General features: G+C 34.9%; 1 protein-coding gene across 5 annotated transcripts in view; it reads left to right on the top strand.

The window, feature by feature from the left end:
• LOC113229061 (glycerol-3-phosphate acyltransferase 3) overlaps nt 1-16,177 on the top strand; it is a 55,039-nt gene that overhangs the window by 36,561 nt on the left and 2,301 nt on the right. For 2 of the 5 annotated variants that reach the window (XM_026462545.1, XM_026462544.1), the window contains exons 4-10: nt 2,015-2,151; nt 4,067-4,172; nt 8,385-8,621; nt 9,624-9,857; nt 12,343-12,458; nt 14,633-14,773; nt 15,378-15,587. In XM_026462545.1, the coding sequence (XP_026318330.1) occupies nt 2,015-2,151; nt 4,067-4,172; nt 8,385-8,621; nt 9,624-9,857; nt 12,343-12,458; nt 14,633-14,773; nt 15,378-15,587 (1,181 nt within the window). The remainder of the gene's footprint in view (nt 1-2,014; nt 2,152-4,066; nt 4,173-8,384; nt 8,622-9,623; nt 9,858-12,342; nt 12,459-14,632; nt 14,774-15,377; nt 15,588-16,177) is intronic. The other 3 variants (XM_026462548.1, XM_026462547.1, XM_026462546.1) reach the window with 2 other exon arrangements.

Genomic DNA, 16,177 nt, shown 5'->3' with positions numbered 1-16,177 from the left:
ATACAAAAACCACGAAAAAAATGTCCCAAGTCAACCTATTTGAAATTTAAATTGTAATGTCATCGCAGTATCGCGCTGTCAGTCGAACAAACGAAGACTAAAGCGTGAATGACGCTATGTATACGATTTTAACGCCCTATAAGTTCGGACACTTTTTAGCGCGGACCCGACGTCCATATAATTGTAAGTCAATGGCAACAATAATAATATAATAAATACTGAGAATGAATAAATGTTATTACGTGTGGGAAATATGACCTTAGCTTTCCCCAAATTTATAACCTTGATTTTTGGGGATTTTGAATAATTAGCATTGGCAACGCTGCAAATCGGTGGGAAGAATCGTACGTGTATTTCAACTCCCGCAAAAGTATAGAGAGCGCGCCTTTAGACAACCGGACGCTATTTCCGACTTGGACGTCCGATTCGATTATCGGATTAGACTATCGGATGGAAAAATCGGACATGTATTCCCGCACTTACACCCAAACTCACGAGAGAAATTAATGTAGGCCATCATTGACTTACAAATAAATGGACGACGGGTCTAATACAAAAACCACGAAAAAAATGTCCCAAGTCAACCTATTCGAAATTTAAATTGTAATGTCATCGCAGTATCGCGCTGTCAGTAGAACAAATGAAGACTAAAGCGGAGTTTGGCCTCTGTATACGATTTTAGCGTCTTACAAGTGCGGACACTTTTTAGCGCCTTACAAGTGCGGACACTTTTTAGCGCGGACCCGACGTCCATATAATTGTAAGTCAATGGCATAGGTAAAATAAATTTACACGTGAAAGCGTCACATTTAAGCTACTGCTCGTTCACTACGCTGACCTCCCTGAGAAGAACGAGCAAGAAACTCTAGGGATTGCTCTTTTCAAATAAACTTAAATGCTATGGAATACACTTTGAATCAAATTTGTGTGGATTCTGGAGCCGTGTCGTCTTTCCGTACGTCTTTATCTAACACGTAGTCTTCAATTTTGTGATATGATTTTTCGATCAAAATATTTAATTATATTATATATATATATATATAATATTTAGCCGTAGCGCCATCTATGAGAAATCTATGATATTTTGTCACCCAGTTAGACAGCTACCAGCCCCGGCTAGAGACGTCGCTATTCATTGTATTTAAATTTTTATTGAATTGATATTCAATTTTTTGATTTTTTTTGTGAAATTACTCCACTAGTTTGTTATAATTATTAACAGAAAAAACCAACTACAAAGATACGACGCAAGCACATAGAAAAATTCGTGAGGTCCGCTGGTTCGTTCCGTGGCTTAGTTGGTATAGCGTCTGTCACGGTTTGCTAGAAGACGCCAGTTCGAATCCGGCCGGATCTAGGGAATTTTTTCTGAGTGTTCGATCTTTGTGTTAATAATTGTTTCCATAATAGTTTATAACCCTTACCGACTCGAACATCCGCAATGAATATTAGTATCGATGAATGCGGATGTTGCTATTTGCTACAACCCTTGTATGAAAGCACGAATGCTCGCTGGTCAGACGTAGGATGTTGATTTATTTATTTATAAAGGACATTCAACAGCATACATTGTAAAACTTAAACTAATTTACATGGGTAATAAGTGTTGCCAATTATAGGATATCACTGAAAAAATGGCACGACGTGACATAGTGACTTCATTGAATGCTAGTGTAAATTCAAAAAGTAACAATAATGATAATAAAAATAAAAAAAATTAAAAGAAAAAGAAAAAGGTTAGTAATAATAATATTTGTAAAAATTGCAGCAAAATACATTCCAAATTAAAAATTAAAATGATGATAAATAACAAATAGTACAAAGTTACATGTTTTTTTTAATATACAGTATAACAATTATTACAAAACAGTAGTTAACAGCTAAGGGGGACAAATTAATCTTCTAATATGCCGTTTACACAAATGTTTAGTATTCGCGAAAATGTCATGTTCATAACTGGAAAGCTGTAATTTGAATTAAATATAAACTTAAATAACAATTTACCGTTTTACAGAACAATCTGGAGTTCCACTTATCTCACTGTCTGGACCTGGTGAAGGCCGGGATGGAATCTATCATCGAAGATCAAGTAACGTCCGTGTTTGAGGCTGAGGAGTTGAGGAGCTGGAACTTACTAACAAGAACCAACAGGTACTTTGAAAGATGTAGCTGGTTTTTCACGAACTCGAAACTAGGGATGCCACGAGTGGTGATTTGGCCGAATACCGAATATTCGGTATTCGGCTGTATATGAAAGTTTTAAATAATAATAATAACGCACACACTCAACATAGCCCCGCACTAGGGAAACCCTGTGTCGCGGGTGCCATGGACACACACATAGACAACCGCAAATTACACCCAAACTCACGAGAGAAACAAATGTAGGCCATACAAATATTTCTCCCGGCCCGGGAATCGAACCTGGGATCTCTGCGTCGCAGTCCGGCATGGTAACCGTTCGGCCACGGAGGCAGTTGAAGGAAGCAGTTATTATTAGAGCACAGATACCGCAAACAAGTGTCCTGACTGTCGGTTTTCTATCGTAGACATTTCTTTTTTTTTTCTTATTTTCCACTCATGGCTCCGCATTAGGGAAAGCCATACAAGCCGACGGTTACATGCTGGACTGCCACGCAGAGGTCTCGGGTTCAATTCCTGGCCTGGAAGAAATATTTGTATGGCCTACATCTATTTCTGTTGTGAGTTTGGGTGTAATTTGTGGTTGTCTATGTGTGTCCCTAGCGCCCGTGATACAGGATTTCCCTAATGTGGGGCTGTGAGTGTCTGCAATATTGTTATTATTACTTACATAACTTATTTTGTCAGTAAGCTGTTGATACTTCTCAATGGAAAAGCAGTAGGCGCCATCTACATAGAAAGCGCTTAGAAGTCGCACTGTAAAGCCCGTACTATATTCTAATATGAAATTTTTTCATAAAGGCTATTATCATCATTGACTTACAAATTATCAGGAATCAATGATGACGGTCGCATAGACCTTTTCTGTAATAGCGTTATAAATGTAAAAGCTATTATGATTGATAACTTCTTATCAAATGACTTATATGGTGATTGTTGTGTTTTCATAATTAGATGTATCATTGTAATTTTAAGCTTGTGTTATTGTAAGATTATTTTCTTAAGTTCAAATGTGGAAGCTTTTAATTGGCATCTGTTTGATCATACTTAAATCTATATTGTAAAAGTAGCTGTAAGCTCCCCAAATATAATAAAATAAAATAAATAAATGAAAACACACCCACGGGCCCATACTATATTTTGCTAACAACATGCTTGCGTTGTTAGCAAAAGTATTTTTTTCTGAGTGTTCGATCTTTGTATTAATAATTATAACAAACTAGTGGAGTCATTTAAAATTGACTAATAAAATTTAAATACAATGAATAGCGACGTCTCTAGCCAGGACTGGCAGCTGTAAAGGTATCTAACTGGGTGACGAAATACTTAAGATTTCTCATAGATGGCGCTACGGCTAAAAAGTCGTTGAAAAAACCAAATACAAAGACACTACAACAAACAGAAAAATTCTTGCACGGTATGCTAGAAGACGTCGGTTCGAATCCGTCTGGATCGAAGGAATTTTTTCCGAGTGCTCGATCTTTGTATTAATGATTATAACAAACTCACTCGGCTAGGGCCCATTGAAAACCAGCGTCACAACCTAGCCTTGGTTGTGACTTTAGCTGAATGGGATCCTTTTGTACACGCCACAGCCGCACACATGTCACTATAGTATTATGTAACTTGTTGTTGAAATGTTTTTATGCTGTTCTTTGTGTTATTTCTGTTCTAGTTATATTAGTCTTTGATTTTGTGTTTTTTTTATAATGTGGCGTTACAATAAATGGTTTCTATTCTATCCTATTCTATTCAAACTAGTAGCGTAATTTCACATAAAAAATAATTGAATTCAATAAAAATTTAAAAACATGCTGGCGTGTTTTAGGATACAAGTACTGCCATCTGTTGGTAGTGTTCGGTACTATTTAGTAGTGAAGTTACAACATTTAAGAATACTTATTCAATATTTGTTTTCTTCCAGACAATACGAGTTTTTAACCTGGCGTTTAACCATTATTTGGGCGATGGGCTTCATCGTACGATACATGTTTCTTTTGCCGTTGAGAATATTCATATTCTTCGTTGGGGTAAGTTTTATATTAAGAGCACATGTTGTAATAAACTAAGCGTGAATTAAATATTGTAATTATATTGTACCATATTATCTAAGCTAAATAAATATCGTTTAATGTTCTTAACAAAACATGTATATACAGGGTGTAAGTGACAGGTTGCCAAAAACGAAAAAGTCGATTCAGACAATATTCATATTTAAAAATCACAGGAAATTTCTCCCTGAAACATAAACTGGATATTTTTTTAATTTATTTTTTCGCTACGCAATGTATTGCTAACAGCGCGATCGTGTCACTGCACGGGCGTGCGACTGTTTAGCGGCGCAAGCTGCACCGGACTACAATGTATTACGTTTTACATTGCCAGGTTTATATTTTATGCAATTATAAATGTTTTTAACTTAAAAAATGGATTGTACTTATCTGCATGTTTACATAAAAAAATTGATTAATGGAAAAGAAATCGGAAAATTTTAAGAAAATTCCAGTGATTTTCAAATGAGAATCATGGCCTGAATCCACCTTTTTGGATTTCGACAACCTGTCACTTCCACCCTGTATATTAACAATTTCAACTCGTTAGTTAACTTTTAATTGTTTGTATTCTAATTTTCTGTTTTGTTTTATGCTATTTAATACACTCGCAGGCAATAAATTTGGGTCGCTATTACGAATATTGATTTTATTATAACCGTTGAAAGGGTATGGAGTGAACTCCAGAAAGGCAAACTCGGGTTTTTATTTACAATGTAAGTAATAGTAATATACGACAATCACTCCAATTATCTGATATTAAATTAGGAAATTTTATATTATTATAAGTGCCGAAATTATAAAACTAACAAAACATTTATTTTTCCTATATGTTGTCTGCGATTGTATTATAAATAATTATAGTTTTCCTTCTAGTAACACAATGAATATCGCACTGGACTCAAGATATTAATTTAAAAAATATAGCTAAATAATACGGCTAACTGCACAAGGCGTAAGACATTGTTATTGACACTGGGAGTCGTAATCTAGAACTCTACTCAATGCCCAAGTCAAAACTTGAGTATAATTCAAAGCACTAGAAATCACACTGAAGTCCTTGCCATTAGGGTCGTATTTCCAGTGCTTGATATCATACTCAAGTCTGCTCAAATCCTGACTTGAGCATTGAGTAGAGTTCTGGAATACGACCCTTAGACTTGTTTTTAATAAATACCTACAGAAACAAAAACAATAGTTTAAGCGACAACACTACCAAATTTTGATAAATGATAGACGTAGAGGTATAACCGAGAACATTATCAAAAATTTGTTAAATAATAGAAGCAGATTTATAAAAGGCAACATTATCAAAAGTTTGATAACATTATCAAAAATTTGTAAAAAAAAAAAAATAGAAACAGATATACCTCTATTTTTGTTAAAAGTTTGACAATTAATAAAGACTGTTTAACAATTAATATATTTTGAGTTTGACTGTTAATATAAACGGCAACATCGTCAAAATTTTGATAATTGATGGAAGCAGGTATATAAACGGCAAAATTATCAAAAGTTTGACAAATATAATAGAAGCAGAGGTATAACCGAAAACATTATCAAAAGTTTTATCATTAATAGAAGTAGAGATATAAACGGCAACGACGTTATGAAAAGGTTCATCAATAACAGAAGCAGTATTTCTGCTTACATTGAACCGGAGAGACGGAATACTGATTGTCTTTAGCCTTATTGCGGTTGGCCGGATATTAAATGTAATATCAAAAAAGGCAGACTATAAACGTGAATGTTCTAACCTTTTAGGTGTGAATTCTGTTGCTCACATTATAAATGTCAAAATCAATAACAGAAGAGCTATTTTTTTTAAACGTTATTATATTATATATACTATACTTCGTTTTTTAGCATTAAATAGAAAGAATTTCGATTCTTATGTGCCATTTCGTGAGCAAAGCATTTGAAGTTTTAAGTTACCACAGTCATGATACCATGGCACCACAGTACATTTACTCAAATATTATGTATGCCCATATATATATATTTCTTTTATGGGGAACTGTATACGTTTTTGCAATAAGATTCCGGAGAATATATTAAGATTATCATTTCTTAAGTTTAAAACTTACATTAAAAGTATTTTAATTGAAAAGTTTACAACATGAGTCTAGATTCCACACATTTATGATTCATAGCGTATTTCATAGCATTTAAATTTATTTGAAAAGAGCAATCCCTAGAGTTACTTGCTCGTTTTTCTCAGGCAGGTCAGCGTAACGAACGAACAGTAGCTTATGAATGAAATTTTCAAGTGTAAAATGATTATTTGACTTGATTAAAGAAACTTGAAGCAAACAGAGCATTGACTTACAATTATATGGACGTCGAGTCCGCGCTAAAAAGTGTCCGAACTTATAGGGCGTTAAAATCATATACAGAGCGTCATTCACGCTTTAGTCTTCGTTTGTTCGACTGACAGCGAAGCAAGCAAAATTAGACAGTACTGCGATGACATTACAATTTAAATTCAACGTTTTAGCTTTTTCATATTCCTTTACATGTCACTACGTTTAAATAGGTTGACCTGGGACATTTTTTTCGTGGTTTTTGTATTAGACCCGTCGTCCTTTTATTTGTTAGTCAATGAAACAGAGGCTCAAAAATTCAACGAATCTTTTTTTTTTTAAGAATCTTATTATGTCGTTTGTATATGTCATCAATTCTCACGACGTTTCCGCAATTCGTTATTCGAAGAAGTTTTACAATCACTGCCTTTTTTATTCAAATGTTTACTTTTTGCCGAATTGTAATAAAACGAAGTATAGGGCACCAGAGTACCTCGACTAGAATTTGAAAAAGTTAGTTTCCTGAGTTGTTCAAACCTTCCCTCGTATGCAACAGAATGAACGCCGTGTAACTTTTTTAACCGACTTCAATAAAGGAGCAGGTTCCCAATTCGACTGTACTCCGGACTTTGTGAATGGATTTACATTATTTTTTTTTTTGCTGGAAACAGGGTACCTCAATAGTGGTCCCATTCAAAGAAGGATGGCGAAAGCTACCCTAATAACAACGAAGAGCCGTTCATGGACTTTGCTAGTATAATTTTGCGTTTTAGTTTATGCCTAGTTATCAAAATATTTTTTTTCTATAGAATAAAAAAATTGTAAAGCTTTGTATTTTGGAATAGATGCAAGAACACAACGCAATTGATTCAGTTAGACCACAGATTAGGTAACGTTCTTGTATTTACGTTTCATTTTAAGTATGATTGAATGTTTACCTACCTGAAATATTGGTTTTTTTATAGTACACACATAAAAATATTAAAGCTATAAAATACCTAATGAAAAAATCGATTAAACAGTAAATAAAAGACAAAAATATTTAGGTAATATTTAAATGAGAGATAGTGAAAGTTGCAAACTAACGTTTTGACTAGAGATCTCTTGCCAATGTCAATGTCACATTGATATTGAGAACAGTGTGACCATTTGTGTCAGATTTCTGCCATTTGGACAGATTTTTATTCGTTTTCATTGCTGCAGAATAAGTTATACTAAATGTGGCTGAGCTTGGCAGATTTGGAAATATTTGGGAAGTTCTTCATTATTTTTAGAAACAAACTAAAAACTTGTTGTTTTCTGCTACTACGAACAAACATCTGAAACGAAATACAGGACAATGTTATAAACATAACCTATGTCAACTTAATAACCCCAGCTTCTACAGTCTGTACTCAATTAGCTTTTTTGATGCTTTGATAGTGAATCACGAGTATTCATAAGTCTCCTTAATGCGCGTCGTCAAAAACACTGGGTCACAAAATACACGGGATGTCACCATCCTTCTTTGAAGAAAATATTCCACCTCTAAGGGTGACAAATTAAGGGATGTTTCCAGTTTATTGAATTTCACTCACCTTCATGATTTCAATAATAAAACTTGGCAAATAGATGTAATTCCACAAATTATTGAGGCCGGTTTTTTTTTATAAAAAATAGTTATTATGCACATTTTGCTAATTTTATGTTTCTTCCCTTTCTGTTTTCTACTAACGCACCTGGCAATCTCCGACTGCTGGCAACACACGGAACTTATCTGAAATGACAACACTTATAAAAAAACTACCAAATCAACTTGGCAACATTTGATATGGGCTATACAATAAAATATTTGGACCATTGAAATACGCACCTAAAAATTATTAATTTTACTTATTATAAAAATCAGACAGTGACATTGGTTTTCACAACACCATTAGTAGGATTACTACCAGCTGGTAGAATCCGGAGGTTTTGCGGTCAACTGTGCTACAAGATAGCCTTTCGTACCATGGTACGCGGACTATGCGGTGTGGTAACCTATCATGACTTACAATATAAGCCAAAGACAACGGGATTGTGTGTTGCTAACCACACTAGCGTTATTGATGTTGCCATACTAAGCAGCAAACATTGCTACTCTATGGTAGGATTTTTTTATTTTTTTTCGGGCTTGGGTATCATGGTATATTGTGCCTTTATGTTTTAAATCTTTGTGATGTATTTGTGTTGTTGTTTTATTTCACTATTGTGGTATGCATTTGTCATGACTTTTATACATACAGATTGTTTTCATTGTTGGAAATACAACCTTCAGGGCTGATTGTTCTCAATTACACAAACAACTTTCGTTATAAGACGTTAAAATTCTGAGAAAAGAAAAACATTTTTCTATACACTTCGCACAGGGAACTAAATACTGTCGTAACTCAAATATTAAGGAATTGAGAAAACACAATTTAATAAAAGAAATTGAATATACGTTATTGCAAATAATGGGATTATTTTTATTTATACATAATAATTAATATTCACATACAAACGGAAATGTATAAATATATTGGTTCCATTCAGTAATTATTTGGACTTTCAAATCGTGTTTCCTCAATTCCACCATTTTTGAGTTACGACAGTATTAGGTTTCGGTTTGTGATTTGCAATAATAATAATAATAATTTTATTCTCAAAGAATGTAAGCTTGTCCATGTTTGATTAGAAACTGTGGATTGTTAAGAAACTAATGTCTTCTATCAAAACCGAATTACAACTACGACCATAGAGATTATAACGTATTGTAAAAACCTATATGTTATAATTATTAATACAAAGATCGAACACTCAGAAAAAATCCTTCGATGCGGCGGGATTCGAACCGACGTCTTCTAGCATACCGTGCCTGAATCCGGCCGGATCGAAGGAATTTTTTCTGAGTGTTCGATCTTTGTATTAATAATTATAACAAACTAGTGGAGTAATTTCACAAAAATAATTTAATATCAATTCAATAAAAATTTAAAAACCTATAACTACAATATAACAAAAGTTGTCTAAAAAAACAGCCCTAACTTTTGGTTCACAAAATAATCATAATTCATGGGTATGCTATAACCATCAACGGGTCTATCATGTATCACGGCTTTACTCATAGGTGTGGTGGCTGCTCGTGTGCACGGCGTGCGTGGGAACTCTGCCGGACGGGCCGTTCAAACAGAAGATCAACTACGGAGTTTCCATCATGTGCTTCAACTTCCTAAGTCGGTGTTTGTCTATGGTCATTACATACCATAATACTCATAACAAACCGAAAAACGGGATATGTGTGGCGAACCATACCAGTCCTATAGATGCCTTGGTGTTAATGTGTGACAACTGCTATTCCTTGGTAAGTAGAATCTTTAATACATTTGGACCGACTTTCCCATTGAATCCGCTGTCCCAGCGGACCTTTAGTCTGTTCCAATCCATGTTAAACAAAAAGTAAATAATATTGTTTGGGTAAACAAACTTTCACCTATATTTCCAAGATTTCGACTTGGTATCCTTTTCGATTTTCGAACAATATTCATTTGAATAGCATCGTAAAATCGTATTTGAAAAATGGTAGTCCAAGTGAGGTTATTTTTCAACTATACAGCTATAACTTGTCTATGGTTGCATAGTGCTGTACGACAAAAAAAATCGGCTCATTCAATTAACGTTTTTGTAATCGATTAGTAAATCGAAAATTTCAATCGCAATACGAGTATGTAAGTGTAAGATTTGAAGGAGAATTTAAAATTAAAATTTCGGAAATTTTAAATAATATGCTTTTATAAGGTTATGTAAGGAAAACAGCTAGTATGAATCAATGAAACAAATCGATTCATTCAATTAATTAATCGATTTGTAGTTGGCATTACAATTGACCATCACTAAACCGTCTATGGTCGGGTCAGGGACTTGTTTACTTTTTGTTTAAAATGGATTAAAACGAAGTATACTTTCTTTTTGGACCTATTTTTCTTTTATCATATTTTGATTTAGGACCCACAACTGAATAGTAAGTAAACTTTAGTGCCAACTATTATTAACAGCATTTTATCATTTATTTTCCTTTGACACTATTTTACCCCCACTTAATCTTGACTTAAAACCGACTTATGCTTTCTTTGGACGAATTTACTTACGGACCTATTTTTATTTGGACCAACGTACAACTACAAAATTAAGTAATAATAATGAACACCTCTCTGGTATGTAGAACTTCGTCAAATACAATAAAGGTAAATAAAGCATGTGTTCTTCTACTTGGGCCATCATTTGCCTAAAATATATGCTTGCTTGTGTGATTGTCACAGCCAATCATGGCGGGGTTTCATAGACAAATATTTGATTTAAATCTTCTTGATGGCGATCCCATGTCTCCGCCTTAGAAACAGGCGAGAGTTTATGTATGCCAGACACTTATCCAGAGTGTTTAGGCACTTGTGAAGCCACTCAAATAAAATAAGTATATTTGACACCAGGCCATGTTTAAACAGCACTTCACCCTTGGACCTACTTATGTTATAGACAAACATTCCATCAACAACAGCTTTCCAAAATAGATCTATATAAAAATCAGATGATACCAGACCATGTTTCGAACCCACCTACGTGAAGTATTGTATGTCGAGATTGCGAAGTTTAGAAGGGAGCATTTTAAAGTTTTGAATTCACCGTGGCTTAGTTGGCATAGCGTCTGGCACGGTTTGCTAGGAGACGTCTCGGTACGATCGTAAGAGGTAATATCGAGTTCTTAGGTTTTCGCGATTGTTACACATAGGAAACGAAACTATTTTTCTTTGTTTGAAAAAACAAATAAACGCAATTTAAATCCGGAAAAATAGTTTCATTTCCTTGTGGAATAATTTTACAAAAAATCATTGGATATCCATTCAATAATAATTTAATATATAATAATCATTGACTTACAAATAAATGGACGACGGGTCTAATACAAAAACCACGAGAAAAATGTCCCAAGTCAACCTATTTAAACGTAGTGACATGTAAAGGAATATGAAAAAGCTAAAACGATGAATTTAAATTGTAATGTCATCGCAGTACTGTCTAATTTTGCTTGCTTCGCTGTCAGTCGAACAAACGAAGACTAAAGCGTGAATGACGCTCTGTATACGATTTTAACGCCCTGTAAGAACGCGGACCCGACGTCCATATAATTGTAAGTCAATGATAATAATGTAATATTAGTAAACTGCCTCGAACGGCTACCTTGCCGGACTGCCACGCAGAGGTCCCAGGTTCGATTCCCAGGCCGGGAGAAATATATATATGGCCTACATTTATTTCTCTCGCGAGTTTGGGTGTAATTTGTGGTCGTCTATGTTTGTGTCCATGGCACCCGCGACACAGGGTTACCCTAGTGCGGGGCTATGTATGAACAACCATAATTTATTTAATAATTTTATATTAACCCAGATATGGGTCAACAAGCAAGATAAACTAAAAGTGAGACTGGGTGGGACCGGTGACTATATAAAATTATAAAATATTGTTCATCTAACCGATATCTAGGATTTTATAATGCTCTATGTGATTAATGAGCTTTGCCAAATAAAACAGAAATGCTAAAGTCAAGTGTTATGCTCATTTCGGTGAATGCAAAACTTTAAAAAGCTCCCCTGTAAACTTGGCAATTTCGAGATAGGTACGATATTTTACATAGGAGGGGTCGATTTATCAGCACATTCCTTTTGAATCTACTTTCCATTGGAACCAACTTTACCTCCGAACCTAATTAATTATCATAGGGAATTAATGACAAATGGCAAAAACAAAAACTCAAAAACAAAAATTAGTTTGGTAATATGTTTTAATGTTTTTAGATTGGTCAACGCCATAACGGTTTTCTGGGATTACTGCAGAGGGCGTTGTCTCGCGCTTCGCCTCATATCTGGTTTGAGAGGTCCGAGGTCAAGGACAGACATATTGTTGCTCAAAGGTAACCGACAGTTCCGTATTATGTCATGAACGTAAATTTTAAGGGGTATACGAAAGGAGCCTCCTTGCTAGGGGACGTTCCCATTATGTCGTAATATTGTATTTATCGTTAAACGACTGTCGTATCTGTCGGTTCACGGCAGTGGCCTTGTCGTTAGCACGATAGAATCATTTGAAGCTGCGATTACCTGTCGTCACATTTTCATCGTGGCGTTTTATTTATCGTCAGACGACTGTCGTTCTAGCTCTAACAATTGTCACGACAGTCTGTCGTCGTAACGTCATTATTTTTAGTTTAATTATCTGGTTATTATCTAAAAGAACCGTAGAAAAAAACCATGAGTTGTTTATTGAAACAATTACAAATTGGTTAAGTGTAGGGCTTGCTCCCGGGAATTCCCGGTTCCGGAAATACCGGTAAATCCCGGTACTGACGAAGTGCAATCAGTTCCGGTACTGCAATTATAGATTCCCGGTATTCCTGGAGTATTATACCATTAAATTCTAAAAAATAGTTTCGGTTAGCTGTTTTTTTTAAGTATTAATGTTAGAATGTGATTTGTACTCGTTCTGAAGACTGATAATAATTGTTAATGCCATTATAATGCTTCTGAATACTTTACTACAATATGATTTTAACTGCCTCCGTGGCCGAACGGTTACCATGCCGGACTGCCACGCAGAGGTCCCAGGTTCGATTCCCTGGCTGGGAGAAATATTTGTATGACCTACATTTATTTCTCTCGTGAGTTTGGGTGTAATTTGTGGTTGTCTATGTGTGTGTCCATGGCACCCGCGACTCAGGGTTTCCCCTAGTACGGGGCTACGTTGAGTGTGTGCGTTATTGTTATTATTATTTTATGATATTATGTTATGTTAAATTTAGTAATTATCCCACAAATAAATATTTTGAATAAAAACCTTTTAATTTGATTAGAGAATGAAATTTTTCTTTATTATTTTTGGTATTAACATGTAAATTATTGAATAAACATGAAAAAGCGTACTTACTGGTTACAGTTTCGGGGTCGTATTCCAGAACTGTACTCAATGCTCAAGTCAGGATTTGAGCAGACTTGAGTATCATTTCAAGCACTGGAAATACGACCCTAATGGCAAGGACTTGAGTATGATTTCTAGTGCTTTGAATCATACTCAAGTCCTGACTTGAGCATTGAGTAGAGTTCTAGAATACGACGCTAAGAGTCTAAACAACCTCAAATGGCTCTGGTTGTTTCCGCATGAATCACTTAAAAAAATATATAATAAATTTGAGGATATATACTGATTACTACACAGTGTGAAAACATGATTCCTAGATTCCTTTTTTACGTTCGAAAAAAACACAAACTTACCTCGAAATTTTACAAGAAAACCGCTGTATTCAAGAGGCACATTTACATATACCAATGATTTTTTTTACATCAACTGAACTAAATAGAGCACGTATACTATACGATATACATTTTTTAAATCGCTTTAAAGTAATTTTTTACGAACGAAATTAATTTCGTTTGTAAAATAATACATTCTGGAATAAAGCCAGTGCCGCTTGACCTAAGCAAAGTGAACCGTATTGTACCCAACCATTTATTTACATGCCTCCGAAGTTCCGTAATTATTGAGATACAACCATTACTCCCTGGACTCGGTTCTTTTTTAATAGCCAGAGCCAATAGATTATGTAACGAAGATTATAATATTCAAGTTGGTTAATTTTAGTACCTGTCTAATAAATTTTAATGACATGAAATAAATAAACAATACTCAACGTACACACTCAACATAGCCCCGCACTAGGGAAACCCTGTGTCGCGGGTGCCATGGACACACACATAGACAACCACAAACTACACCCAAACTCACGAGAGAAATAATTGTAGGCCATACAACTATTTCTCCCGGCCCGGGAATCGAACCTGGGACCTCTGCGTGGCAGTCCGGCATGGTAACCGTTCGGCCACGGAGGCAGTTAAAAGAAATAAATGTTTATTGTTTGTTATAATGAATCGTCGGATTCTTCTCCACATGAACGGGAATCACCACTTGATCCTCATTAACATTATTTATTAATTCTTCAGTACACAAATAAATAAATTGTCAAACGCAACATAACGATATCAATCGACTATACAATATCGACTTTATGTACATATTATTACTGTTCAATTTCAGGTTGAAAGAGCACATCTCAGTGCCTGACAATCCGCCAATACTGATTTTCCCCGAAGGGACATGCATTAACAACACCTCAGTGATGCAATTCAAGAAAGGCTCTTTTGAAGTCGGTGGCACCATCTACCCCGTTGCCATCAAGTGAGTTATTGTTTCACTGAATTTCTGTTCCCCTGGTACTTGTTAGCTTGGCGACCTCGCCGATGAACTAACGGTTTACATTGTGGGCGCGGGAAGCGGAGGTCCCGGGTTCGATTCCCGGTAAGACCAATTTGGGAAGTTATTTATGTAATTAATACAATTATATCTATGTAGATATATGTATCTATCTACGTTTTTTTTTAATTATTATTACATATTAAGTAGTGTATGTAATATGATTATATTTTTTGGTTGCACATTGCATATCCCAAATGTCCATTCTAAGGTTGCCTGGAAGACATTGGTACAAAACAATAAGACCGCCTGTTGCACATGAACTTACTGCTAGTGTTATATTTAAGGTATTCTATTATAATGTATTTTGACTGTAATTTTAAAGAATATTTCAGTATTTATTTATTAGCGAACATGCAATAAAATTACATTACATGTGCTCTGTAAGGGCGTAGCTAAGACTTACAAATGTATTAAATTCTTTAAAATAATAAAATATCTTAATAAAGTAATGCAGTATCAATTAAAAATGAATCCATATACTAATATTATGAATGAATCCACATTTGATTAATTCATTCATTTCCAGATATGACCCTCGCTTCGGCGACGCGTTCTGGAACAGCGCTCGCTACGGTATGCTGCACTACCTTCTGAACATGATGACGTCATGGGCGATCGTGTGCGACGTCTGGTACCTCCCTGCCATGCGAAGGGCGGAAAACGAGAGTGCAGTGGAGTTTGCTAACAGAGTTAAGGGCGTCATAGCTACGAGGGGGGGACTGGTCGACCTTATGTGGTAAGGAATATGTTATACCTTAAAAGCGAACACTCCATTTTTAAAATATAAATAAATTAATTATAATTTTATACTATTATTTGTAATGTAAATTCAATTTAATTGTAATGAGTAAGTAATATCGAGTTCTTAGGTTTTCGCGATTGTTACACATAGGAAATGAAACTATTTTTCCGGATTTAAATCGCGTATAGTTGTTTTTTCAAACAAACCGACGTTACGGGCCCTTTACAGGTCCCATGGTCACGGTTGACTGAGGTGGTACAGTCTTCAACCAGTTATGTCTAATATTGATGCATACCACCCTATTTTTTCACTATAGTTACAATAGTTATTAATTAAATAGCTTATTTTGATGTTAAATGTATTAATTTGTGTATACCTAAATAAAGAAACTTTTTATTTTATATTATACACCGGACGCGTAATTCGAGCCACCTTGCATTTTTATCCTTAAAGGGCTAGAATAAAAAATATAGTTAGCATCAAAGACAAAGGTACCTTCGGCTGTTTAAATTAAACGAAATCAACATTGGTGTCTGGAAATTGATAGCTCAAAAGTTGTTCAACTTTGTTGTGTTTTTTGGGCA

Source organism: Hyposmocoma kahamanoa, unplaced genomic scaffold (assembly GCF_003589595.1).
Source record: "Hyposmocoma kahamanoa isolate Upper Pololo Valley unplaced genomic scaffold, ASM358959v1 272, whole genome shotgun sequence".
Taxonomy (NCBI): Eukaryota; Metazoa; Arthropoda; class Insecta; order Lepidoptera; family Cosmopterigidae; genus Hyposmocoma; species Hyposmocoma kahamanoa.
The sequence above is the reverse complement of the archived record's forward strand: the minus strand, read 5'-3'. Positions and strand labels throughout refer to the sequence as shown.